This window comes from Equus quagga, chromosome 14, assembly GCF_021613505.1.
Source record: "Equus quagga isolate Etosha38 chromosome 14, UCLA_HA_Equagga_1.0, whole genome shotgun sequence".
NCBI lineage: Eukaryota > Metazoa > Chordata > Mammalia > Perissodactyla > Equidae > Equus > Equus quagga.
The window spans coordinates 211,494-237,442 of NC_060280.1; the positions used below are offsets into that span (position 1 = coordinate 211,494).

Below are 25,949 nucleotides of genomic sequence, written 5' to 3' on the forward strand. Positions count from 1 at the left end.
ATGATGGGGGCAATGACATTTCTAAATAAATGACAAGGCTTTGCAAAGTTCTCTAATAGCAGTCTCAGTAAAATGAGTGCCTCTGTCACTGGAGATGCGTAGGTTGGGAACACAAAATCAAGTTATTTTTTCTACTCTCATAATTGTAGCTCTCTGGCAAGAAAAAGTTTCAGTCCACCCAGAGAAGTAGCAAGCAATGGTCAGAACACATTCAGAACCCACTGCATGGGTTAATTTTAGGAAATCCATTTGGACATGTTCAATGGGATCCTGAAGCTTGGGTTTCCAAGGATAACAGTTTTTACCAGGATTGTGCTGGAGACAAATGAGACGTGTCCCAGAGACATGTTCAGCAGTCCTAGAAGAATTTTCTCGCCAATGCTAGTAGAATTTTAGTGTGTCCTTGCTCTGATGGGCAGTTTCTTGTAAAAATTTTTGCGAAGTTCCATTGAGGTTCTCTGGTGCCACAAATTGTCTCTCCTAAAAATGCCAGAGATTATTTTGTAATTTGCAATCATGTATTTTTTTCAAATTCTGAAGCCAGTCATGGGTATTCCAAAATAGCATTTTGAAATCTCTACAAAGATTTGGCTTTTTGGAGTATCATAAGGGCCAGGTCCTGACTGAGAGCTGCCCATGTGTCATAAAGATAAATGAGGACATTTCCTTTAGCCTTCATGTTATCCCTTTTAGTATGGCTTTATGACAGCTACCTCCTTAGGAAGCATTAGAGCACTTAAAACGGTTGGCCGTTTTACATTGGGATTCCTACTGAGGTTGGAAACCTTCATTGTTTCTACAATATTCCAGAATCATGGACTACTCCAAAAGGCATATCCTGATATTAGTGTTATATTAACTGTCTTTTCTCTTGACAATTGGCAAGCTCTGCTAAGTGGGATAAGTTCTGTCATCTGGGCTGATTTTACCTCTGGTAAGGAGTCCTATTTTAGGAGTTGTTTGAGACTGTTGCAGTGTATTCTGCCTGATATTTCCCCATTTCAGTTTCAAAAAATGATCTGTCAACAAGCAAGATTAAACAGATTTTCCAGATGGAGTTTCTCATAGATCTGTTTGAGGCAGAGTCATTGCTTGGCAGAGGCTAGATCTCATAGAATTCCCTTTCTTTGGGTAATGGGGAAAGAGTAGCAGGCTTTAAAGTATAGCACTGAGTAGGAATACATAAGAGAGAAAGTAATAAAAGTTCATAGGAGGTAAGCCTGCTTGCTGAAAATGTGTTTTCATTAAGCAACAAGGATTGTACGTTATACAGAACCATCAGACCCTTAAACCAAGGCAATAGAGGCCTCTACTAGTTTGGCTACAGCTAATATTGTCCTTAGATAAGGAGTAGGCTTTTGCCCTGGGTCCAGGGGAGATTGTAGTAAGAGCTGGACCCTGATGATAGCTTTGGTGTTGTGTTAGAGTATTAAGGGCTTGCCAACATTGTTGAGACACAAATAGAAAGTTTTATGACAATTAGAAAGGCCTCAGTGGCGGGGTGGGGGGGGGGGGGAGAGGGGGGTGACTATTGAACAGTTACTTTTAAATAAAAAATTCGTGTTCATGTTTAAGTTCCTAAGGGAGAGGTTCCATTATTGAGGACTTAAATTATATAGAGATGTATCAATTTTGGAGATGTTTGGAACTCAATGTCTGCAGTAGCCAGTGAAATCCAGAAAATTTCTTAATTGTCTCTTAGTAACCAGCCTTGGAAAGTATTGAATGGCTTATTATTTATCAGGAATGATAGATTTACCTCCTTGGGATACATCATACCCTAAATAATGTACTTTATTATGACAAAATTCTAAATTTTCTTTGGAATTTTCATGCCCTTTCTGAGCTAAAACAGTAAGTGGATGACTGGAGTCAGTCTTAGAGCTCTCCTCATCTTTAGAACATAGCAAAAACTTGCCCACGTATTGTATAAGGGTAGAGTTACAGGGAAATTTAAGGTCCTTAAGGTTCCTCAGTAAACCCCTGAGCCCTGACTCTCCAGGTAAATTGTTGACTATCCCAGGACAAAACAAACAGGTGAAACTAACTTGATCTAAAGGGACAGTATAGAAAGCAGAACACATATTTATAGTGGTAAAATCTGTAGAGTCAGGTAGCACTGAAGATAAAATAGTATTTGGACTCACTATTACAAAGAACTGGGGCAATGGTTATTTTACTTATGACTTTGATGTCTTGAACAAATCTTTATCTTCACCCAGTTGAGTTTCTTGACTGGGGGAGAACAGTATTTGAAGACTGATAAAGGGTAGGACTCATCCTTTCTGTATTAGGCTTTGGACTGCAGTTCTGCTTATAATAAGCGTCTACAAGTACCTTTACCAAGACACTCACTCCTCCGGTGCTTGATGACTGCAGTTGGGAGCATTAAGTTTGATCTATAAGGCCATCCATTTATTCTGCCTTTGTTCTAAGTCTTTTTGAAGATTTGGCTATTTCTCATGCCAGTTTCTGTTGCGTAGTAAAGCTTCTATTTCTGGATTTAAGGCTGTTCACAGAAAGTGAGGAGAGAGCTGGAGGTTACATGTACCTTCAGAATCTAGTCTTCAGAGAACCTATCCCTGAGGTCTCCAATAAACTTATTCTTTTCCTTGCTTACAGGAGTGGATTAGGTCGAATTTATTTTCACAGGAAAAACTTTGGACAATCGCCTCTGAAGGATTTTGTCCAACATCTACAGCTTTTCTAAATCTGTCTAGTTTCCTGTACAGTTTGGGATTCCCTCAGCCATTCTTGGGATCTTCTCACCTTGCCTTTTCCATTCAATTTTTTTTTCCTCTGAGAATATGAGCCAGTTGATACAGATCTGGGAACTGGCATTATTATTTTTTAAAATTAGCTGTGGGAATGATAGTATTTTAAAGTAATTGCTAACTTCAGGAAAAATAAAACTTTGAGAATAGAAATGTAGTCATGGTATACTGTATGGCTCAGCACTGAATAAAAATTGCATAGTCATAATAGTATAAATACTGACTATATATTTAAGCCACAATTTTTATATCACTTTGTTGGAAAAATAGAGGGAGGAGTTGCAGGGTAATGGTTGTACAAGAAAGCTAAATTCCCAGCTATCATAATAGAAGGTCAGTAGGTAAATTTTTTAAATTGATAAATCAATGTATATTTAGAAACAGAGAGTCAAAAACAAACATTTGGAAAGTTTTTGCCACTTTTAGATCTATTTTTTAAAATTATAGAATTATTTGATAAAAATAGAAGAAAAAATTTAAGATCGTCCTGAATCTAAAGGACAGAACATACAACTTCTACCGAAAATGGGGAGCAGGGAGAAAAAAAAGAAATGGAATCATGTATTTTTTTTCAAGAGTGACCTTTGGTAGTTTTGGTTTCATAAAAATTATTTCGGTGAATTTAAAGAATCATATGTTGCCGTGTGAACATTTGTGCTTAGATAATAAAATAGGTTTCTTTGGTAACTAAGAATAGTCTGCTTGTGTACTAGGATTGTTCATTTTAATACCTTTGATGAAAGATATTTTCTTGAAGAAAACTTTGGAGCAATCTATGTTCAGAGTTTAAAAATTTAAAAAGCAATGTATTTTATCATGAATAAGCAACTGGGAGCAATTTTATTGTATGCTAATTCCGTGACAGTTAAAAACTCATAAAATTGGTTTAAAGTTGCATTTCAAGAGCATAAAATAATATATACAAATATGTTTAATTTTTGTTTAAATTGTTAATTAAAATTTAAAAGAGTTGCTAGAATTTATGTTTTAACTTTTCATAATTTTTAAAATAGGAAACTCTTCGGAATCAAAAGGAAACATTAGCAAAGCAACACAAAGAAGCAATGACAGTTTTTAAAAAGCAGGTAATTTCATAAGGATAGACAAACACTGCGGTTTTAAATACTGCACATCCCCCCCCCCCCCCCGCAATGAATATTATAAGTTGTTCTCTCTACTCACTGAAGACGAAAAGGATATTATTGGAAGCAGGAAATGAATAAAGTTATTTTGAATCACAACTCATAAAAAAAGTGTAATGTAGAATGAGTTAGTTAAGGAGAGAAATACAAAAAACTATGTTCTTGGAGGTGTGTTTTTGTCTGTCCTAAATAAATCAGGTTAGTGATGTGTGTGTTCTTGTTCTTTCTTTATCTTCTCCCCGTCTCTCTTTGATAAGAGTACCTAGGATCTTAATCTTTTCCACATTACTCCTTTACCCATGCCAGAATTATAACACTGATGAAAAGCTGAGAGGCAAGTAGGGAGATGTGAAGGATGAGGAGATGCGATTATCATGCAGTGAAGCCTCCATAAATACTGTCAGCAATGAAGAAATAGTAGAAAATAGAAAAGAAAAAGATGTTAAAGAAATGAATAGCAGCTCCTTCAGTTATTTTAAATTCTATAGCTGTTCTTTACTACCTCAAATTTTTCATCAGTCCTAGTTAGAAAATGTAAGTGTAAGAAGTGTGCTCATGGAACATGTCCTCTAGAAATGTTTTCCCTGTGGTCATCTCAACATCACCATTTTTTCTTCCTTTTTCCTTCCCTCTTTTTTGTCTTCATCTCCATACAGGTGTGTGTATTTAGAAAGAGAAATGCATAAAAAGAAATAAACCTATATAATATAAATCACTGGTGGGTTAGGGTTATTGGTAATTCACACCGTTTTGTTTAAGCAGATGATAAAATTTATTTCTTTTAGTCTGAGATTGGCCTCACCAAAGTAATGGGAGTTTTAATTGAAGGGTAAGGAAGCAGAATCCAAATATACAGCCTAGTATTCTCTAGGAGAGACCAAGTCTGTGTTTCTGTTATCACAAGGGACTTTGGGAAAGGTAAGAATATTTAGGTATCTGAAGGGTAGAGGAGAAAGTGCTTGGGTCCTTTTTTTCCTTGCTTTTTTTTGTTTTCTTTCTTTCTTTTTTTTTCTTGCGGAGGAAGATTCACCCAGAACTAACATCTGTTGCCAATTTTCCTCTTTTTGTATGTGAGCCACTGTGACAGCATGGCTACTGACAGATGAGTGGTGTAGGTCCACACCTGGGAACTGAAACCGGGCTCCTGAAGAAGAACACACTGAGCTTAACCACTAGGCCACTGGGGCTGGCCCATTGTTTTTTTTAAAGAAAGGATTCTTGAATGTAAGTGAGGAATATGGAAAATGAGATAGAGAGGTTCCAAAGAAAAATGTTATTTCCTGACAGCTTTGCCTAGTATGCTTGCGTTGCTTGGAATATTTAATTAGCTTCTTTGGCATGTTCACTTTTGTTTTTCTGTTGTAAAATGTCATTATTTATTTCTTAGACTGCCACATGGATTTTTAAGGAAGATTAGCCCTGAGCTAACTGCTGCCAATCCTCCACTTTTTGCTGAGGAAGATTGGCCCTGAGCTAACATCTGTGCCCATCTTCCTCTACTTTATATGTGGGATGCCTGTCATAGCATGGCTTGCCAAGCGGTGCCATGTCTGCACCCGGGATCCGAACCGGCGAACCCCGGGCCGCTGAAGCAAAATGTGTGCACTTAACTGCTGCGCCACTGGGCCAGCCCCGGATTTTTTTTTAATTTCAGAAAATACAGTCAGTGCAAATACAAATGATATTTTTTTTTTTATAAAAGTATGCCTGCAGAAAATGTTACATGTTATTATTTGTGAGTAGATGGCAAAATATTGAAACATTTAAGAAAAAAACTTCTGGAGAGAAAAACTAAATTTTCAGGGATGATTGGTATCTCTAATCAGTGTGATTAAATTGTTCATTTCCTTTGGTGACTGGCTTCCCCTCCCCCTTTTATATCTTTTATTATCTTCTCAATGTAAAAGCATATTCATATTGTCTTAAGTTAAAACAATATAGAATGTAAAATATTTCTATAGTTTCACTGACCAGTTTAAATCACTGTTAACAGTTTACTTACCTGTATTTTAATTTTTAAAATTGTTTATCAGTTGCAAATGAAGATGTGTACCTTGGAAGAAGAAAAGGTATTTATTAATTTTTTAATAATTTAAAGTATTGTTAAATGCGTTTAATTATCAATTCTTCACCATAATGGAAAGGAGCATTAGTAATAAACTAAGGAAGGTTGTTACTTGCTTAAAATCTTAGAAGCAGAAAGGACTCAAGGGAATTATGTTACTTGACCTCTGTTAGTTTACACTTGAGAATACTGAGGCCTAGTAAGATTAAATGACTTGCTGAAGCTCCCATTTTGAAGAGGCACAGTTAGGACTAGAACTCACATCTCGTCAGCCCCCAAGTTAATGCTCTTTCCATTTTACTGCAATGTTTCTATCAAGTATAATATATTATTAGTGCTTTTTCAATGTAATTACCTTCTTTAAAAAACATTAAAATGATTTGCATCTGGATGTAGACAGACTGGAAAAGGACACAACTCCAAACAATCCTAGAAATTCATCTGCATTAAATATTTTCTCTAGTATTTCATAGTTAATACATGGTTTTATTATATTAAAGGACATATCATTTAGAATATTAATAATTTATAGTTTTTTATTTTTAGCAAAAGACTTTAAAAAATTCTCCCATGTATTTATAAGACAAATGTACTTATATGTTACTAATTAGAATGTATTTATTCTTGCTATATGAATTAAATAATTATATTGTGTCTGTAAGTTATCAGGAATGCTCTACTGATAAAATGATTTGTTGTTGTAATAATTCCCATTTCATGATATTTGTGATCTTATATAGGTCTTATTGTAATTTTATGATATTTTGAAGTCATTAGAAATGTATGTTGTAGTGCAGATACAGGTTTAAAGCCTGTGAAGTTTTGGGTTTAAAGTTGAGATTTTGCTCCTTGAGCCTTTATATTTTCCCCATGAATAATGTCATTTACATTGGAAGATACTGAAATAGTTTTTTAATTAAGGGAAAATATCAACTTGCTACAGAAATAAAAGAAAAAGAAATAGAAGGATTGAAGGAAACATTAAAAGCACTACAGGTAAAGTAACTTAGTATTGCTTAAAAAGTAGTTCGGTATTTTAGCATTGTATCACTAAAACATCATTAAACATGTAAGCTAGCAAAGCAGACAAAAATTCATATGTCATATAATACATTATTTAATGATTTTTCCTGAAAACTTTGAATTTCAAATTAGGATTTTTGCTTCATCTTTCATTTTAAAAAGAAATATTAAAATAACTTTCATTATTCTTACAGTAATGTAATTAGATATATATTATTTTTGACGCTTTATAGATGAGGAAAAGAAGTCAGTCCTATATATTATGACTGATTTACCATAGTCTGTAAAAATTAAAATAAAATAGCATTAATTTAGTCATTATTATTTGCTAAGTACTGTGCTTATTTTCTGCAAATATAAAAATGAAGAAAACATCACTTTTGCCTTTATGTTGTTCCTGGTCTCATAGAGAATACAGAGGTATACAACTAACAATGATTCATTCACTGAATATTTATTGAAGATCTATGTGCCAAGCACTGTTCTAAGCACTGGGGATACAGCAATGAATAAAAAGGACAAAAATCTCTGCCCTTGTGGAGCTTATGTTCCAGTGAGGAAGACAAAAAATAAAACGAGAAAAAGAGTAAAATAAAGATTGTTGGGGGAGAAGATAGTCACATGATTTCAAAGTATCACCCTAAAGATAACATTAATGACAGAGCAAAATCTATTTTTACAACGGAAGGATTCTGATGGCCACTCCCTTTACCACGTAATTCACACCATAGTGTGAATTTGTTTAAGCAGATGATGAATTTTCTTCCTTTAGTCTAATTAAGGTAGTATAAGGGTTCCCTTTTCTCCACATCCTCACCACCTCTGTTGTCTCTTGTTTTTTGTTCATAGCCGTTCTAATAGGTGTGAGGAGAATACCTCGTTTTGGGTTTGATTTGCATTTCCCTGATGATTAGTGAGGTTGAGCACGTTTTTATATATCTGTTGCCCATTTGTATGTCTTCTTTTGAGAAATGTCTATTCAGTTCCTCAGCCCATTTTTTAATTGGATTATTTGGGTTTTTTGCTGTTGAGTGTGTGTTTTTGGTATATGTTGGATATTAACCATTAATCATATATATGGTTTGAGAATGTTTCTCCCATTCTGTAGGTTGGCTTTTCACTCTTGATTATTTTCTTTGCTGTGCAGAAGCCTTTTAGTTCTGTGCAATCTCGTTTGTCTATTTCTGCTTTTGTTGCCTGTGCTTTTGGTGTCATATCCAAAAAGATCATTGCCCAGATTAATGTCAAGAAGCTCTTTTCCTGTGTTTTCTTTTAGTAGTTTTACAGTTTCAGCTCTTATATTTAAGTCTTTAATCCATTTTGAATTGATTTTTGTATGTGGTATGAGATTTGTATATGGTGTGAGATAAGGGTCTAGTTTCATTCTTCTGCATTTCGATATCCAGTTTTTCCAACACCATTTGTTGAAGACTATCCTTTCCCCATTATTTATTCTGGGCACCGTGGTCGAAGATCAGTTGGCCATAGATGGATGCATTTGTTTCTGGGCTGTTTATTCTGTTCCATTGGTCAATATATCTATTTTTATGCCAGTACCATACTGTTTTGATTACTGTAGCTTTGAAATGTGTTTTGAAATCAGGAAGCATGATACCTCCAGCTGTTTATCTTCCTCAAGATTGCTCTGGCTCTTCAGGGTCTTCCGTGTTTCCATATGGATTTTAGGATTGCATTGTCTATTTCTGTAGAGATTGCTGTTGTGATTTTGATAGTGATTACATTGAATCTGTAGATCACTTTGGGCAATATGGACATTTAAACAACATTAATTCTTCCATCCATGAACATAAGATGTCTTTCCATGTATCTGTCTTTTTAAATTTTCTTCATCAATTTTTTATAATATTTGGTGTACAAGTCTTTTACCACTTTGATTACATTTATTCCTAAATATTTTATTCTTAGGATTTTCTTTTTCTGTTTTAAAAAATTGTTTTATTGAGGTCGTAATGGTTTATAACATTGTGAAATTTCAGGTGTACATTCTTTATCAGTTTCTGTATAGACTGCATCATGGTCACCACCAATAGTCTAATTTATCCATCACCATATATAGGTGCCCCTTTACCCCTTTCACCCAACTCCCAGCCCCCATCCCCTCTGGCAACCACTAATCTGTTCTCTTTGTCTAAGTGTTTGTTTATCTTCCACATGAGTGAAATTGTGTAGTGTTTGTCTTTCTCTGTCTGGCTTATTTTGCTTAACATAATACCCTCAAGGTCCATCCATGTTGTTGCAAATGGGAAAATTTTGTCTTTTTTTAATGGCTGAGTAGTATTCCATTGTATATATATACTACATCTTTATTCAGTCATCAGTCAATGGGCACTTGGGTTGCTTCCATATCTTGGCTGTTGTGAATAATGCTGCAGTGAACATAGGGGTACATAAGTCTCTTTGAATTGTTGATTTCAAGTTCTTTGGATAAATACCCCCTAATGGGATAGCTGGATCATATGGTACTTCTATTTTTAATTTTTTGAGAAATCTCCATACTGTTTTACATAGTGACTTCACCAGTTTGCATTCCCACCAGGAATGTAAGAGGGTTCCCTTTTCTCCACATCCTCTCCAACATGTGTTATGTTTTGTCTTGGTAATTATAGCCATTCTAACAAGTGTAAAGTGATATCTCATTGTAGTTTTGATTTGCATTTCCCTAATGATTAGTGATGTTGAACATCTTTTCATGTACCTGTTGGCCAACTGTATATATTCTTTGGAAAAATATCTGTTCATATCCTCTGCCCAGTTTTTGATCGCGTTGTTTGTTGTTGTTGAGTTGTATGAGCTCTTTATATATTTTGGAAATTAACTGCTTGTTGGATATATATTTGCAAATATTTTCTCCCAGTTGGTGAATTGTTTTTTCATTTTGTTCCTGGTTTCCTTTGCCTTGCAGAAGCTCTTTAGTATGATGTGGTCCATTTATTTTTTCTTTTGTTTCCCATGCCTGAGTAGACATGGTATTTGAAGGATGCTGCTAAGACTGATGTCAAAGAGTGTACTGCCTATATTTTCTTCTAGGAGTTTGATGGTTTCAGGTCTTAACCTCCAAGTCTTTAATCCATTTTGTATTAATTTTTGTGTATGGTTTATTTTCATTCTTTTGCATGTGGCTGTTCAGTTTTCCCAGCACCATTTATTGAAGAGACTTTCCTTTCTCCATTGTATGTTCTTGGCTCCTTTGTTGAAGATTAGCTGTCCATAGATGTGTGGTTTTATTTCTGGGCTTTCAGTTCTCTTCCATTGATCTATGTGTCTGTTTTTGTACCAGTAGCATGCTGTTTTGTGTACATTTTGAAGTTAGGGATTGTGATGCCTCCAGCTCTGTTCTTTTTTCTCAGGATTGCTTTGGCTATTCAGGGTCTTTGGTTTTGTATTAATTTTAGGATTCTTTGTTCTCTTTCCATGGAGAATGTCATTGGGATTCTGACTGGGATTGCATTGAATCTGTGGATACGTTTAGGTAGTATGGACATTTTAACTATGTTTATTCTTCCAATCCGTGTGCATGGAATATCTTTCCATTTCTCTATGTCATCTTCAGTTTCTTTCAATGATGTCTCATAGTTTTCAGTGTATAAGTATTTCACCTCTGTGGTTAAATTTATTCCTAGATATTTTATTCTTTTTCTTGCATTGTTTATGGGATTGTATTCTTGAGTTCTCTTTCTGCTAGTTTGTTATTAGAGTATAGAAATGCAACTGATTTTTGTAAGTTGATTTTGTGTCCTGAAACTTTGCTGTATTTCTTGGTTATTTCTAATAGTTTTCTGATGGATTCCTTAGAGTTTTCTCTAAATATAGAATCATGTTGTCTGCAAACAGCGAGAGTTTCACTTCTTCCTTTCCAATTTGCATACCTTTTATTTCTTTTTCTTGCCTAATTGCTCTGGCCAAAACTTCCAGTACTATATTGAATAAGAGTGGTGAGAGTGGGCCCCCTTGCCTTGTTCCTGTTCTCAGAGGGATGACTTTCAGTTTTTCCCTGTTGAGTATGATGTTGGCTGTGGGTTTGTTGTATATGGCCTTTATTTTCTTGAAGTACTTTCCCTTTATACCCATTTTATTGAGATCCATTTATTTATCATGAATGGATGTTGGATCTTGTCAAATGCTTTCTCTCCATCTATTGTGATGATCATGTGGTTTTTATTCCTCATTTTGTTAATGTGGTGTATCACATTGATTGATTTGTGGAGGTTGAACCATGCCTGCATCCCTGGTATAAATCCCACTTGATTATAGTATATGATCCTTTTAATGTATTGCTGTGTTTGGTTTGCCAATATTTTGTTGAGGATTTTTTCAGCCATGTTCATCAGTGATATTGGCCATTAATTTTCCTTCTTTGTGTTGTCCTTGTCTGGTTTTGGGATCAGAGTGATGTTGGCCTCATAGAATGAGTTAGGAAGCATTCTGTCTTCTTCAGTTTTTTGGAATAGTTTGAGAAGGATAGGTATTAAATCTTCTGTGAATGTTTGGTAGAATTCTCCAGAGAAGCCATTTGGTCCTGGGTTTTGTTTTTTGTAAGGTTTTTGATTACTGTTTCAATCTTTTTATTTGTGATCGGTCTATTCAAATTCTCTATTTTTTCTTGATTCAGTTTTAGGGGGTTATATGAATCTAAGAATTTATTCCTTTTTTCTAGGCTATCCAGTTTGTTGGCATACAGTTTTTTGTTTTTTTTTAAAAAAGATTTTTTTTTTTTCCTTTTTCTCCCCAAAGCCCCCCAGTACATAGCTGCATATTCTTCGTTGTGGGTCCCTCCAGTTGTGGCACGTGGGACGCTGCCCCAGCATGGTTCCATGAGCAGCGCCATGTCTGCGCCCAGCACTCGAACCAACGAAACACTGGGCCGCCTGCAGCGGAGCGCACGAACCCAACCACCCGGCCTCGGGGCCAGCCCCTGGCATACAGTTTTTCATAGTATTCTCTTATAATCCTTTGTGTTTCTGTGATATCTGTTGTAATTTCGTCTCTTTCATTTATAATTTTATTTATTTGAGCCTTTTTCTTTTTTCCATAGTGAGTCTGCCCAAGGGTTTGTCAATTTTGTTTATCTTCTCAAAGAACCAGCTCTCAGTTCATTGATCCTTTCTGTTGTTTTTTGGTTTCAATTTCATTGATTTCTGCTCTAATTTTTATTATTTCCCTCCTTCTTCTGACTTTGGGATTTGTTTGTTCTTTTTCTAGTTCTTTTAGGTGTAGTTTAAGATTATTTGAGATTTTTCTTGTTTGTTGAGCTAAGCCTGTATTGCTCTGTTTCCCTGTTAAAACTACTTTTATTGCATCCCATAAGAGTTAGTATGATGTATTTTCATTTTTATTTTCTCCAGATATTTTTAATTTCTCCTTTGCTTTCTTCCTTAATCCATTGGTTGTCAGTGGCATGTTGTTTAGTGTCCACATATTTGTGACTCTCTCAGCTGCTTTTTGTAGTTGATTTCTAGTTTCATAGCATTATGGTCAGAAGAGATGCTTGGTATGATTTTAATTTTCTTAAATTTATTGAGGCTTACCTTGTTTCCGAACATATGGTCTGTCTTTGAGAATGTTCCATGTGGACTTGAGAAGAATGTGTATTTTGCTGTTTTTTGATGGAATGTTCTATTTCTATATCTATTAAGTCAATCTGGTCTAGTTTTTCATTTAATTCCACTATTTCCTTGTTGACTTTCTGTCTGGATGATCTATCCATTGATGTAAGCGGGGTGTTGAGTTCCCCTGTTATTATTGTGTTGCTGTCAATTTCTGCCTTTAGGTCTGTTAATAGTTGCTTTATGTGCTTTGGTGCTCCTATGTTAGGTGCATATATATTTATAAGTATTATGTCCTCTTGGTGGAATGTCCATTTTATCATTGTACGGTGTTCCTCTTTGTCTCTCATTGTCATTTTTATCTTGAAGTCTACATTGTCTGATGTAAGTATGGCAACACCTGCTTTCTTTTGTTTGCTGTTTGCTTCGAGTATTTTCATCCCTTCACTGTGAGCCTGTGTTTTGTCTTTAGAGCTGAGATGTGTTTCCTGCAGGTAGCATGTTGTTGGGTCTTGTTTTTTAATCCATCCAGCCACTCTTTCTTTTCGTTGGCGAAGTCAATCCATTTACATTTAGATGATTATTAATATATGAGAGCTTAATACTGTCATTTTATCTCTTGTTTTCTGGTTGTTCTGTATTTCTCTTGTTTCTCTTCCCATGTATTTCCAACTGCCATTTCAGTTTGGTGATTTTCTGTAATGGTTTTCTCAGTTTTCTCTTTAGTTATGATTTGTATCTCTGTTCTGATTTTTTGTCTAGTGGTTACCATGAGGTTTGTATAAAAGATCTCGTAGATGAGATAGTCTGTTTTCTGATAGCCTCTTATTTCCATTAGCCTAAGCATGTTCCATCCCTTTCCTCTTCCCTGTCTAAATTATTGTTGTCACAACTTACTTCATTTTGTATTATAAGTTTATGATTAAAATGAAGTGTTTATAATTATTTTTTATGCTTTCCTCTCCCTTATCTTTACTGTTATAATTAAGTGTTTGCTAACCTGTTCTGATAGAGAGCTGCAATTTTCTGATTTTATCTATTTATCTCCTTGCTCAAGGCTTTGTAAACCTTTTCCTTTTTGTTTCAGGGGTGAGGCTATTCTTGATGATTTCCTGTAGGGGGAGTCTAGTAGCAATGAATTCCCTCAGCTTTTGTTTATCTGGGAAAATTTTTATTTCTCCATTGTATCTGAAGGATAGTTTCGCTGGATAAAATATGCTTAGCTGAAAGTTTTTGTCTTTTAGTGTTTTGAATATATCATTCTGCTGTCTCCTAGCCTGTAAAGTTTCTGCTGAGAAGTCTGCTGAAAGCCTGATAGGGGTTCCTTTGTAGATTAATCTCTTTTGCTTTGCTGCCCTTGATATTTTTTCTTTGTCATTGACTTTTGCCAGTTTTACTAATATATACCTGGAGAGGGTCTTTTTGCATTAATGTAATTAGGAGTTCTGTTAGTTTCATTTACATGTAACACCAGTTCCTTCCCCAGGTTTGAGAAGTTCTCAGCTATTATTTCTTTGAACAAACTCTCTGCTCCTTTCTCTCTCCCTTTTCCCTCTGGAATGCCTGTAATCCTTATGTTTCATTTTCTAATTGAGTCTGATACTTCTTGGAGCATATCTTCATTTTTTTCAAGTCTTAATTCTCTCTCCTCCACCTGAAGCCTTCCTATATTTCTGTTCTCTAAATTACTAATTCTATCTTCCATAATGTAGCTCTGTTTTTTAAGGTTTCTATATTGTTTTTTAGCTCATTCATTGTGTTCATCTCCAGCATTTCTGTTTTTTTTTTTTTTGAGTTTCAGTCTCTTTCGTGAAGAATTCCTTGTACTCCTTAATTTTATTCCTGAATTCATTGAACTGCCTTTTGAGTTTTCTTATAACTTGTTGAGTTTCTTTATGATAACTATTTTGAATTCTCTGTCACTTGGATTGTAAATTTCTGTGACTTCAGGATTGGTTTCTGGAACCTTGTCATTTTGCACCTGATCTGGAGTGTTAATGTATTTCTTCATGGTGTTTGACAAAGTATACCTTTGCTGCTGCATAGTGGTAATATCTGGTTGCAAATTCCACCTGCCACCCTTGGCGGGGGCAGGAGGTGTGTTTTTTGAACCTGCCACATCTACTGGAAGTTGTGCCTGTCTGCTGGAAGCTGTGCTGATAGGATCTGTCTGTGTCAGCCCACTGGCTGCCACTGCCTGGCGGATCACACACACAGGTGCAGGCATTCTGGCATGGGTCCACTACCCTGGCTGACCAGCGAAGTTGGTGTGCCATGTGCAGGGAAGGGGAGTGGAGGAGCACCCTTGTTCATGCACACACGAGCTGGCTTTGCACTCACCAGTGCCTGGGCTGCTGGGCTTGGTGGGTCTGCCCACATGGTGACCAAGCTGCCTCAGTGTGGAGCATTCCTCTGGCCTAGCATACAGATCCAAAAGCAAAAGTGTTCACACGGAGGCCTGCCTTCTCCTCACCTCCTCCCACAGTTGCACACCAGCTGCTGCATGTCAACCTGCAACCTAGATTTCTACCACTTTGGAGGAGGAGATCTACTCACCTCTTTCCACTGCTTTGTGGGGATCCAGTACCTGCACCTTCAGACGTATGGCTGCGTAGGTGGTGTAGACGTTCTGTTGTGCTGAGTGGGTATCCTCTGTTGGTTATTGAATGTCCTTCTGGTAGTATCTTAGTGGGGAGAGACTTAAGGAACAGCTCACTCCACCATGATGAAGATGTTACCACACTGGGATTGTTCTCTTAATTTGTTTTTGGATAGTTTGTTGTTTGTGTATAGAAATGTGGCTAATTTTTGTACATTGATTTTGTATCCTGCAACTTTACTGAATACATGTATTAGTTCTAACAGTTTTTTTGTTGAATCCTTAGGGTTTTCTACATATCTGATTGTCAGCTTCAAACAAAGATAATTTTACTTCTTCCTTTCTGATTTGGATGTCTTTTATTTCTTTTTTTTGTCTAATTGCTCTGGCTGGGAGTTCTAGTACTGTGAGAATGGGCACCCTTGGCTCACACTGGATTGATTATCATATCCACTGTGGACTTTTTATATATGGCCTGTATGTGTTGAGATAAGTTCCTTGTATACCTGTTTTGTTGAGATTTCTTATCATGACTAGATGTTGGATTTTGTCAAATGCTTTTTCTGCATCTATTGAGATGGCCATGTGGTTTTTTTCTTTCATTCTGTTAATGTGGTGTGTCACACTGATTGATTTGCACCATTCTTGGACCAAGGATTGTTGGACCATCCTTGCAGCCCAGGGATAAATTCCACTTGGTCATGGTCTATGATTCTTTTAGTGTGCTGTTGAATTTGGTTTGCTAGAATTTTATTGAGGACTTTTACATTCATCTTCATCAGGGATATTGGCCTGTAGTTTTCTTTTCTTTTGGTGTCTTTGTCTGGCTTTTGTGTCAGAGTGCTGCTGGCCTCATAAAATGAGTTTATGTGTTCCCTCTTCGTCTGTATTTTCGAAGAATTTAAGAAGGATTGATATTAATCCTTCTTTGAATGTTTGGCAGAATTCATCCATGAAGCCGTCTGGTCCTGGGCTTTTCTTTGTTGGGCAGTTTTTAATTACTGATTCAATCTCCTTATTTGTTATTGGCATGTTCAGGCTATTTCATCTTTCTTCAGTTTTGATAGGTTTACTGTTTCTAAGAATTTATCCATTTCCTCTAGGTTATCCAATTTGTTGGTGTATAATTGTTCATAATGGTCTCTTATGATCCTTTTTATTTCTGAATTTGTTGGTGTATAATTGTTCATAATAGTCTCTTATGATTCTTTTTATTCCTGAGACATCCATTGTAATGTCTCCTTTTAATTTCTGATTTTATTTATTTGAATATTCTCTCTTTTTCTTAGTCTAGCTAAGAGTTTGTCAATTTTGTTTATCTTCCCAAGAAACCAACTGTGTTTTGTTGGTGTTTTCTTATTGTTTTTCTATTCACAATTTGATTTATTTCTGTTCTTCTTCTTATTATTTCCTTGCTTCTGCTGATTTGGGGCTTAGTTTGTTCCGTTTTTTCTAGTCCTTTGTTATGTAAAGTTAGGTTATTTGGGATATTTCTTTTTTCTACTTAGGTGTTTATCACTGTAAAATTCCCTGTTAGTATTGCTTTTGGTGCATCCCATTAGTTTTGGTCCATTGTGTTATGATTTTCATTTGTCTTGAGATACTTTTTATAGTCCCCTTTTTTTTTTTTTACAATGATTGTTCAAGAGTGTGTTGTTGTTTAGTTTCCACATATTTGTGAATTTTCCTCCTTTCTTACTTTTTATTAATTTCTAGTTTCTCTCCACTGTGGTCCGAAAAGATACTTGGAATGATTTCTATCTTAAATTTGTTAAGACATTTTTTGTGATCTAACATATGATCCATCCTGGAGAATGTTCCATGTGTGCTTGAGAAGAATGCATATTTTGTTCTTGGTTGGAAAATTCTGTATATGTCTGATCTTAGATCTGTAGTGATCTTAGATCTATAGTGATGTTCAAGTCAGCTGTTTCTTTTTTGATTTTCTTTCTGGATGTTCTGTCCATTATTGAAAGTGCAGTATTGAAGTTTCCTACTGTTATTGTATTTTTGTCAATTTCTTCCTTCAGATCTGTTGATATTTGCTTTATACATTTAGGTGTTCTGAAATTGGGTGCATATGTATTTATGTTTGTTATATCTTCCTGTTGAATTGACTCTTTAGCATTACATAACAAACTTCTTTGTCTCTAGAGACAGTTTTGATTTAAAGTCTATTTTGTCTGGTATAAGTATAACCACCTCTGCTTTCTTTTGGTTATTATTTTTATATCTTTTCATCCCTTTACTTTCAGCCTATGTATATCCTTAAATCTAAAGTCAGTCTCTCACAGACAGTATATCAATGAATCTTGTTTTTTTATCCATTTAGTCACTCTGTGCCTTTTTTTTTTTTTTGAGGAAGATTAGCCCTGAGCTAACTACTGCCAATCCTCCTCTTTTTGCTGAGGAAGACTGGCCCTGAGCTAACATCCATGCCCATCTTCCTCTACTTTTCATATGTGGAATGCCTGCCACAGCATGGCTTGACAAGCAGTGGCATAGGTCCGCATCCAGGATCCGAACCGGCAAACCCTGGGCCACCGAAGCAGAATGTGTGAACTTAACCACTGTGCCACTGGGCCAGCCCCTCTTCTTCATTTTTTAAATGATAGTTTTGCTGAGCATAGTATTCTTGGTTTGCACTTTTTTCTTTCAGAATTTTGAATGTATCATCCCACTCTCTCCTGGCCTGCAAGGTTTCTGCTGAGAAACCTGCAAATAATTTATGGGAGGGGATGTTCCCTTATGTGACAAGGTGCTTTTCTCTTACTATTGTCAAAATTCTCTCTTTGTCCTTTTGTCCTGTTTAGGGTCCTTTGAGCCTTGTGAATCTGGATGTCCATTTCCCTACCAAGATTTGTGAAGTTTTCAGCCACTTTTTTCTTTAAGTAAGCTTTCTGCCCCTTTGTTTTGACTCCTCTGGTACTCCATAATGCTTATATTGATCCTTTTGATGGTGTTATATAAATCTTGTAGGCTTTCTTCATGCTCTTTGTTCTTTTTTCTTCTCTAACTGGATAATTTCAAATGATGTCTTCGAGTGTACTGTTTCTTTGTTCTATTTGATTGAATGTGCTGTTCAAGCTCTCTATTGCATTTTTAAAATTGCTTATTTTAAACGCTCTAGAATTCTTTTTGGTTTTTTTATGATGTCTCTTTATTGAGCTTCTCATTTTATTCATATATTGTTTTCCTGATTTCATTGAGTTTTTTATCTTTGTTCTCTTGTAGTTTGCTGAGCTTCTGTAAAACAATTATTTTGAATTCTTTGTCAGGTAGTTCATAGATGTCCATTTTTGGGGGGTCAGTTATTGGAAATTATAATGTTCCCTTGGTGGTGTCATGTTTCCTTGTTTTTTCTTGTTCCTTGTAGACTTGCGTTGGTGTTTGCACATTTGGAGGAACAGTGCCCTCTTCACCCACTGATGGGTGCAAGAGGATGCCACTGGGGGGTAGTGTGTGGTGGCACCAGGTGTGGTGCTGGGTCTAGCTGCTCTGGTTCAATTGGGGGAGCAGTGGCACCTCTGGCTTCAAGGAGGGGCACAGTGGCATGGGCTCCAGGCAGCTCTGTCTGCTGGCATTAACATAGGCATGAGCAAAGACTGTGAGGGTCCTCGGCAGTTATGGCTGCTGGTGTTCACCGTAGTTGTGAGGGCTGCTGAGGTAGTTGGTGACAAGGGTTGCTGGTATCTTCCTGGTTTCCTTATCTCTCATTTGGGGACGAGTTGTGGCTGAGGGCATCCTTTTTGTTGTTGAGCTATGTGAGCCTAGAGGATAGGATGACACAGGTAAAATGCTTCCTACACTTTTTTATTTGGTCATCCTGGTTTTTTGTGCTCTACTAGGTTGCTGTGGCTTCTTAATTGTACTCCAGAGCTCTTCTAGAGCTATTTTCATTCCTAGGTAGTTGTAGTTGTTAAATCGTGTGTGTGTGTGTGTGTGTGTGTGTGTATATGTGAAGAAGGGCTGGGACCTCCTACTATGCCATCTTTCTGATCACGCCCATGAATTTTTTTTATATCTCAGAAATAAGCCCTCTTTGTGTTCTCAGCTTCAAATAGTTTTTTCAGTTTGTCATTTGATTCTGTTTGTTTTGGCTTTTTGTTTAATTTTTTTGCTATGGATTATTTATTTTTCTTTTATGGCTTTTGGGGTTTGTCATGGTTAGAAAGGCATTCACCAATCAAAGTTATAAAGGGATTTGCCCTTGTTTTCTTTTATTACTTCTGTGTACTCAAATTTTACATTAGATCTTTGATTATTTGAACTTTATCTTTGTAACACAGTATGGGATATGAAACTAAGTGTATATTTTTCCAGATTGTTATCCAATTGTCTTAACACTATTTAGATTCTTTTTACTTGCGCTATTAGGCAATTTTTATTTTGGATTTATTTTGTACTTTGATGTGACAAAGTAAATAAAAATTAAGTACAACAAATGTCAATGAGTTCCAAGAAGAATGTTTCCAATAAAAAGAATAGAATGGATTCCATGCCTCAGGGTGAATAAAAGGCTGGAAGAAATTAGTAATATAGTAAAGAATCCTTGTATCTTGTTTCAACAAAAAAAGTAGGAAGTGATTCGAAATTCTAGGGAAAATAGATGACTGTATAACTAAGGCATTAAAATTGGGGATGGTTTTGAGCAATTGACGGAGTATAAAAAGAAGAGGGCTGGCCCAGTGGCGCAGTGGTTAAGTGCGCATGTTATGCTTCGGTGGCCCAGGGTTCACCGGTTCATATCCCTGGTGCGGACATGGCACTACTTGGCAAGCCATGCTGTGGTAGGCATCCCACATATAAAGTAGAGGAAGATGGGCATGGATGTTAGCTCAGGGCCAGTCTTCCTCAGCAAAACGAGGAGGATTGGTGGCAGATGTTAGCTCAGGGCTAATCTTCCTCAAAAAAAAAATAAAAAAGAGAGATTTAAGATAAGATATTTAAGTCTTGACACTAATAAAATCATCCTTCAGGTAGTACATTGATCCTATGGAGAAGGAAATGTATTGTTGGCACCCCATTGGGCTCTGCATTAAACAATATCTATGTTGATTGTAATAACGTAAATACCATTGGCTTCCATTTTTTTAGAATTATCCTATAGACAAAGCGTGGAAGACTTAATTATGGTTACAGAACAAAATTTAAATGTTACTGACCTCGCTGATGAAAAAGTAATGGTGTGGTAAGATTAAGTTGATGCTGATATCCAGAAGTATTTTTGAAGTTGATGGAACAAGAAATAGAGGTTCAAATCTATTCAGAGTTTATATAGCTATATAGTTTGCTGATTCGTATCATACCTCAGACATCCAGTTTAAAATGACCCCTCTTAGGTATACTTTTTTCGTATGATTTAGAGAAATTAAGAAAATTGTTCAGTTAAATGAACAGAAATTGCCATTGTAGCTATTGTAAAAGACTCTTAATTGTTTTTCTTACAGTGTCTGGAACTAGGCATAACTTAGCTCTTGTTTTGCCTAAAATACTCTAATTGTTTTTCTTACAGTGTCTTGAACTAGGCATAACTTATATCTTGTTTTGCCTAATTTCTTATTTCTTGATAAATCTTGGAAAAGTATTACTTTTTTTCCTACTAAAATGTTGTCAGTAAAGAAATATGTCAGTTTTGTTATAAGTGCTTTTTTTTAGCATTCCTTCTTAAATTATTTCATTTGGTATCATTCATGCATGTTTAATTATCTGGATAATGCAGTGAGTATTTTCAAAGCAAAAGAAATTCCTTCATACAGTAGACCCTCTGTGCAAGAGCTGTAAGGATTTGTTTTGTCTTGCTCAACCTGTGACATAGTACAAGTGATGTAGAGTTTACCTCATGGTGTGCTGAACATGATACATGAACAGTGTAGAGCAGTGAAGTTGCTTGTGATGTTTTCCCCTCAAGTTAAAGAAACTTGAAGTTCCTGTTAAGTTATGGATCTGATATAAGTTCACTAGGCACAAGAAGTTGACAGCATCTTAACTATCATGTAGCAACCTTCTTCCCTCCTTTACTTAGGAGTACATAGTAAGGTCATACTTACTATGTGCTAGGTACCAGGAATAAGAAATCAGACAGTGCTTTTTTTTAAACAGTACCTAGCCAAGGGACTCTACTTATTGAGTTCCAAAACAAACAGAAACAAAACCACCACACACCAAAAACTGAATTATTTTTGCTTTAATCGATTCTTTGAATGTTTCGTTTCTATTTAAACATGGTGCCTTGTTGCTGGATTTCAAAGGGATTGGTTTAGAGTAGGGCAGCCTGGCTATATTTAAGTTACCTGACAAATTAAACTTTGTTTATGTAAACAGTATGCCTAGGGAGATAAACAAAGAGACTTTGCTGATTGTCCTGTAGATTTTAAGTAAATTGTTTCTGCCTATAAATTACTTAATGCATGATTACATGGTAAGACATTTTGTCTTCCAGAGTCTCAATTTTCCTTAAGGTAAAATGAGGAACTTGAAATACATCAGCATTTCCCAAACAAGATCATTTTGTGAATTAATAACATATCTACATTCTCTACTCTGGATATTAGCAGTAAGGAAATTTGGGAGAGGTCTTCATTCACCCTCCCAGAAGAGGCATAAATAAGAGAGCATAGATAGAAGGTGGTAAAACTGGATTGTGAGTAATAGAATAGATGACCTCTAAAATTTTCAGCTGTAAAGCTCTATGAGGTCATGTTATTTCACTAAATTTTAAACTTACTGAATTTATAAATTAAGGTATTAATTCCTTTTACAGAACTGAAGACCATATTTAATACATAATGTGTTGTTTCTACTTTTAAAACCTAACTTTTATTGGCCTTACCTAACCACGGTGAGAAAAGGGAACTAAATTCCAGGAGCTTTGAGTGGATACATTTGCCCATAAGGAATTCTTGGACATTTGGATAATTTTGCAGTTTGGAGAATCATAAACTTACAGAGATGTTGGAAATACAATACAAAGAACTTATTTTTCCTGAATGAGCTAAGAGTAACATGCCAGTCTGGTGCCCTATCACCCCAAGTACTGTAGTGTATCTTTGCTAGAATCAGGGACATTGTCCTACAAAACCATAACAAAACCATCAAAATCAGGAAGTTAACACTGATACATAACTACACTCTAATCTTCATACCCCATTCAGATTTCACCACTTTTCCTAGTAAATTCTTTTATATCAGAAGGATTCAGCTTACAATTGTATGTTGCTCTTAGTTGTCATATCTCTGTACTATCAGTCTGGAACAGATCCCCAGTTTTTTTCATGACTTTTATGACTTTGACACTCTTGAAGATTACAGACCAGTTATTTTTTAGAATGTCCCTCGGTTTCTGTTTGTATGCTGTTTCCTCATGATTAGAGTTAGTTTATGTATCTTTGGCATGAATATTATAGAAATAATGCCTTGTTCCTATAATTGATTCCTATCAGATAGTTTATGATTTGAGTTTGTCTCAGGATTGGTGATGTTCACTTTGATCATTTGATTAGGGGAATATCTGACAAATTTCTCCATTAGAAAGTTACTCTCTTCTCCTATTTTCTAGGGAGGTGCTTTGAAATTATGTAAATTTTCTGTTTCTCACCAAACTTTTAGTATATTCATTTATTTATTTATATCAGTATAGACTCCCAGTTTCTTCTTTTGTTCAATGGATTAAAATCTATGACTATCATTATTTATTTTGATGCTCTACTTATCCTTTGTGTGTTCAGTGGGAGTACGTTCAACTGAGTTTTATTCATCATTCGTTCAGCATTTTCCTGTTTTCAGATAAAAACAAAATATGCCGGGATCACCTAGCAGTTTACCTGACCTTGCTTGCCCTGGAACAAACCATTTCTCCGTGTTGCCCTGGTACCTTTTAGTGGAAAATGGTGTGTAGAAGACAAGATCTGGGAACTGTTACACTCATTACTATTAAGGTGTCACTGCTCTCAGACCCTTTCAGTGGATGGAGCTAGGGAATATATGTATGCATTTATATACCCAGAAATATATATATACACATTTATAATTATGTTTATTTCTCTGTGTATATCAAAACCATGGATTTAAATTACCTCCAGTTTCAGTCCAAAACCACAAGCTTAATTTTAGTTCATTTCCTTCTGTATTTCTACATTTCTTTCCTCTTATGGTGAGAAATGTGACTTTCTTTATCCTTAATCTATTTATTTATTTGATAAATATTTGATAAATAAATATTATTTGATAACCTATTTATTTATTTGATAAATTTATTTATCAAATAAATATAACCAGTATATATATATATGTATATATATATACATATATATATATATATGTATATAACCAGTTCACCATTCTGCTACACCTTCTTTCCTAATACAGATGCCCTCCTTTCCCTGCTTGGACTCTGACACCTTGAGCTGGGTTGCCCTTTTTCAGGGTTGCCCCCCTCACCCTACTCAGCTTCTAACTCCTGCAGTAGATTGCAGGACATCCTCTTTTCCACGTTTGGGCCTGATACTCTGTTTTGGAGTGCTGCCGCCAGGACCCCTTCACCCCTTCCCCAAGGATGCCTGCCTTGTCCCACCTAATGGACTTAGAACTGAATTGTTCAGGAAAGGGAAGGGGTTAAACGTTTTCAACATAGTATTTTGAGGAACTTTATTTCCCAGTAACAAAAATGCAATTAATGTAAAATAAGGTTTACTCTAAAGAAATGTAGTTTACATAAAATTTTCTATAATGTAAGGAATAACTATAATAGGAAAACATTTGTATGGTAGCCTTGAAATTGCCTTCTGTAGTTAATACGTTAATCCGTGTCAGTATAGTTTTGTTCCTGTATTAGATGCCTATATCTGATTTATAAACCAATTTTATGTTATTTTAGAATTTTAAAAAATCATTATATATAGCATCCATAAAAAAATTGCATGTCACTCTAGTTATATTGCTTTCGAATTCAACTTGTATGTCATGAGAGTGCTGCTACCTGGTAGTTTTTTAAGTTGGGCAGTGCACTAGAGGTGTTGATAAAATATAGCTGTGAATCATGATTCAGAAAGAATAAAAATGCAGAGGTGTTAATGTTTGAAGAACAGTGACCTGAAAGGATTTGGTGAATTTGCTTGAGAAGTTTTCTATTCAGGCCCTCAACAGATTGGATGAGGCCCACCCACATTAGGGAGGGTAATCTGCGGTACTGTGTCCACTGCTTCAAATGCTAATCTTATCCAGAAGCACCCTCACAGACACATCTGGAAATAGTTTAATCTGGGCACCCGTTGGCCCAGTCAAGTTGACACGTAAAATTAGCTATCACAGTAGCAGATAATACTAAGTGTGGGATTAGAGTGAAAGTCTTCTGAGTTTTGTCTTTTTTTCCCTCTTATTTTTCTAGATGATCTCTACCCCTATTCTTTTCTTTTTTCTGTATGCCTTAAAAAATATTCTGATCTCATCCAGTCACATGTCTTTAGAATGGGATCTCCGTGCAGAGGACTTCTAAATGTGTATCTCCAACCCCGAATCCCGCCTGGATTGACTATTGGATGTCTAAAAGACATCTCAAACTTGACATGTTCAAAAACAAGTTCGTAAAATCTCCTTCTCCTGAAAACTAACTTCTTTGTCTTTTCTTTTCTCATTAATTACAACTCCCTTTTTTCTGTTGCAGATTTTTCCAGCTTTCTCTTCAGATAGATTCAGAATCTGACCACTTCTCATTACATCCATTATTAGCACCCTAGTCCTCTTTCATTATCCTCTTTCATCGAGATTATTGTGGCAGTTTATTAAGGGGTTTTCTTGCTTCCACTTCTGTTTCCCTTTACTATTAACAGTCAGAGCTATCCTTTAAAAAAGAAAATCAGGAGGCCGGCCCCATGGCTGAGGTTAAGTTCGTGCGCTCTGCTTTGGGGGCCCAGGGTTTCGCTGGTTCGGATCCTGGGTGCAAACATGGCATCACTCATCAGGGCACGCTGAGGTGGTGTCCCACAAAGCACAACCAGAAGGACCTACAACTGGAATATACAACTATGTACTGGGGAGTTTGGGGGAGAAAGAAAAGACGGAAAAAAAAAAAGATTGGCAACAGATGTTAGCTCAGGTGCCAATCTTTAAAAAAAAAAAACCTACTCAAATGCTGTTTTCTAGAAAATAAAATAAAAAAGAAAGTCAGGCTATATCACATTTGTCCTTGGAACTCTTCAGTGGCTTCCTATCTCATTCAGTGTAAAAACCTAATCTACATTCTGCATTACAAGACCTATGATGATTTGGCCCTCTGCGCTCCCCCTTCTCCTACTCTTTTCTGAACTTATCTTTTGCACTTCTTCCCCTTGCTTACTCCCTTCCAACCACATTGGCATCCTTGCTGTTCTCTGAACACACCATTTTTCCACCTTAGGGCCTTTGCACTTGCAGGAGTACTCTTCCTCACTTCTGTCAAGTCTTTACTTAAAAGTTGCCCTCTCAGAAAGGACTTTCCTGGCCATCCTATGTAATCCCCTTCCCTGATTTATTATTTTTCTTTACTGCTTATCAATATCTAATAGACCACATAGTTTAATTTAGCTTTATTGCTTATTAATTGTCCCATTCCCCAGAATTGAGGCTGGGCAGGAGTTTTTTGGTCCAATATTGTACCCCCAATGTCTACATCAGTGCTTTATTTATAGTAAGCATTCAGTATTTGTTGAGGAAATGAATCACACATAAACCATTCCACCAAAATGAAATAAAATTATCAGTAGACTATTCAAGGCAGTATGCTGAAAAATTTATTTCACAGGAAAT

The 25,949-nt window shown here is 35.9% G+C and overlaps 1 protein-coding gene across 1 annotated transcript in view; it reads left to right on the top strand.

Moving 5' to 3' along the window:
- The window catches only part of CCDC73 (coiled-coil domain containing 73), a 153,861-nt gene that overhangs the window by 65,110 nt on the left and 62,802 nt on the right, over window positions 1-25,949 (top strand). Inside the window, exons 4-6 of the mRNA XM_046685213.1 lie at window positions 3,788-3,859; window positions 5,950-5,985; window positions 6,903-6,977. Coding sequence (XP_046541169.1) covers window positions 3,788-3,859; window positions 5,950-5,985; window positions 6,903-6,977 — 183 coding nt within the window. The remainder of the gene's footprint in view (window positions 1-3,787; window positions 3,860-5,949; window positions 5,986-6,902; window positions 6,978-25,949) is intronic.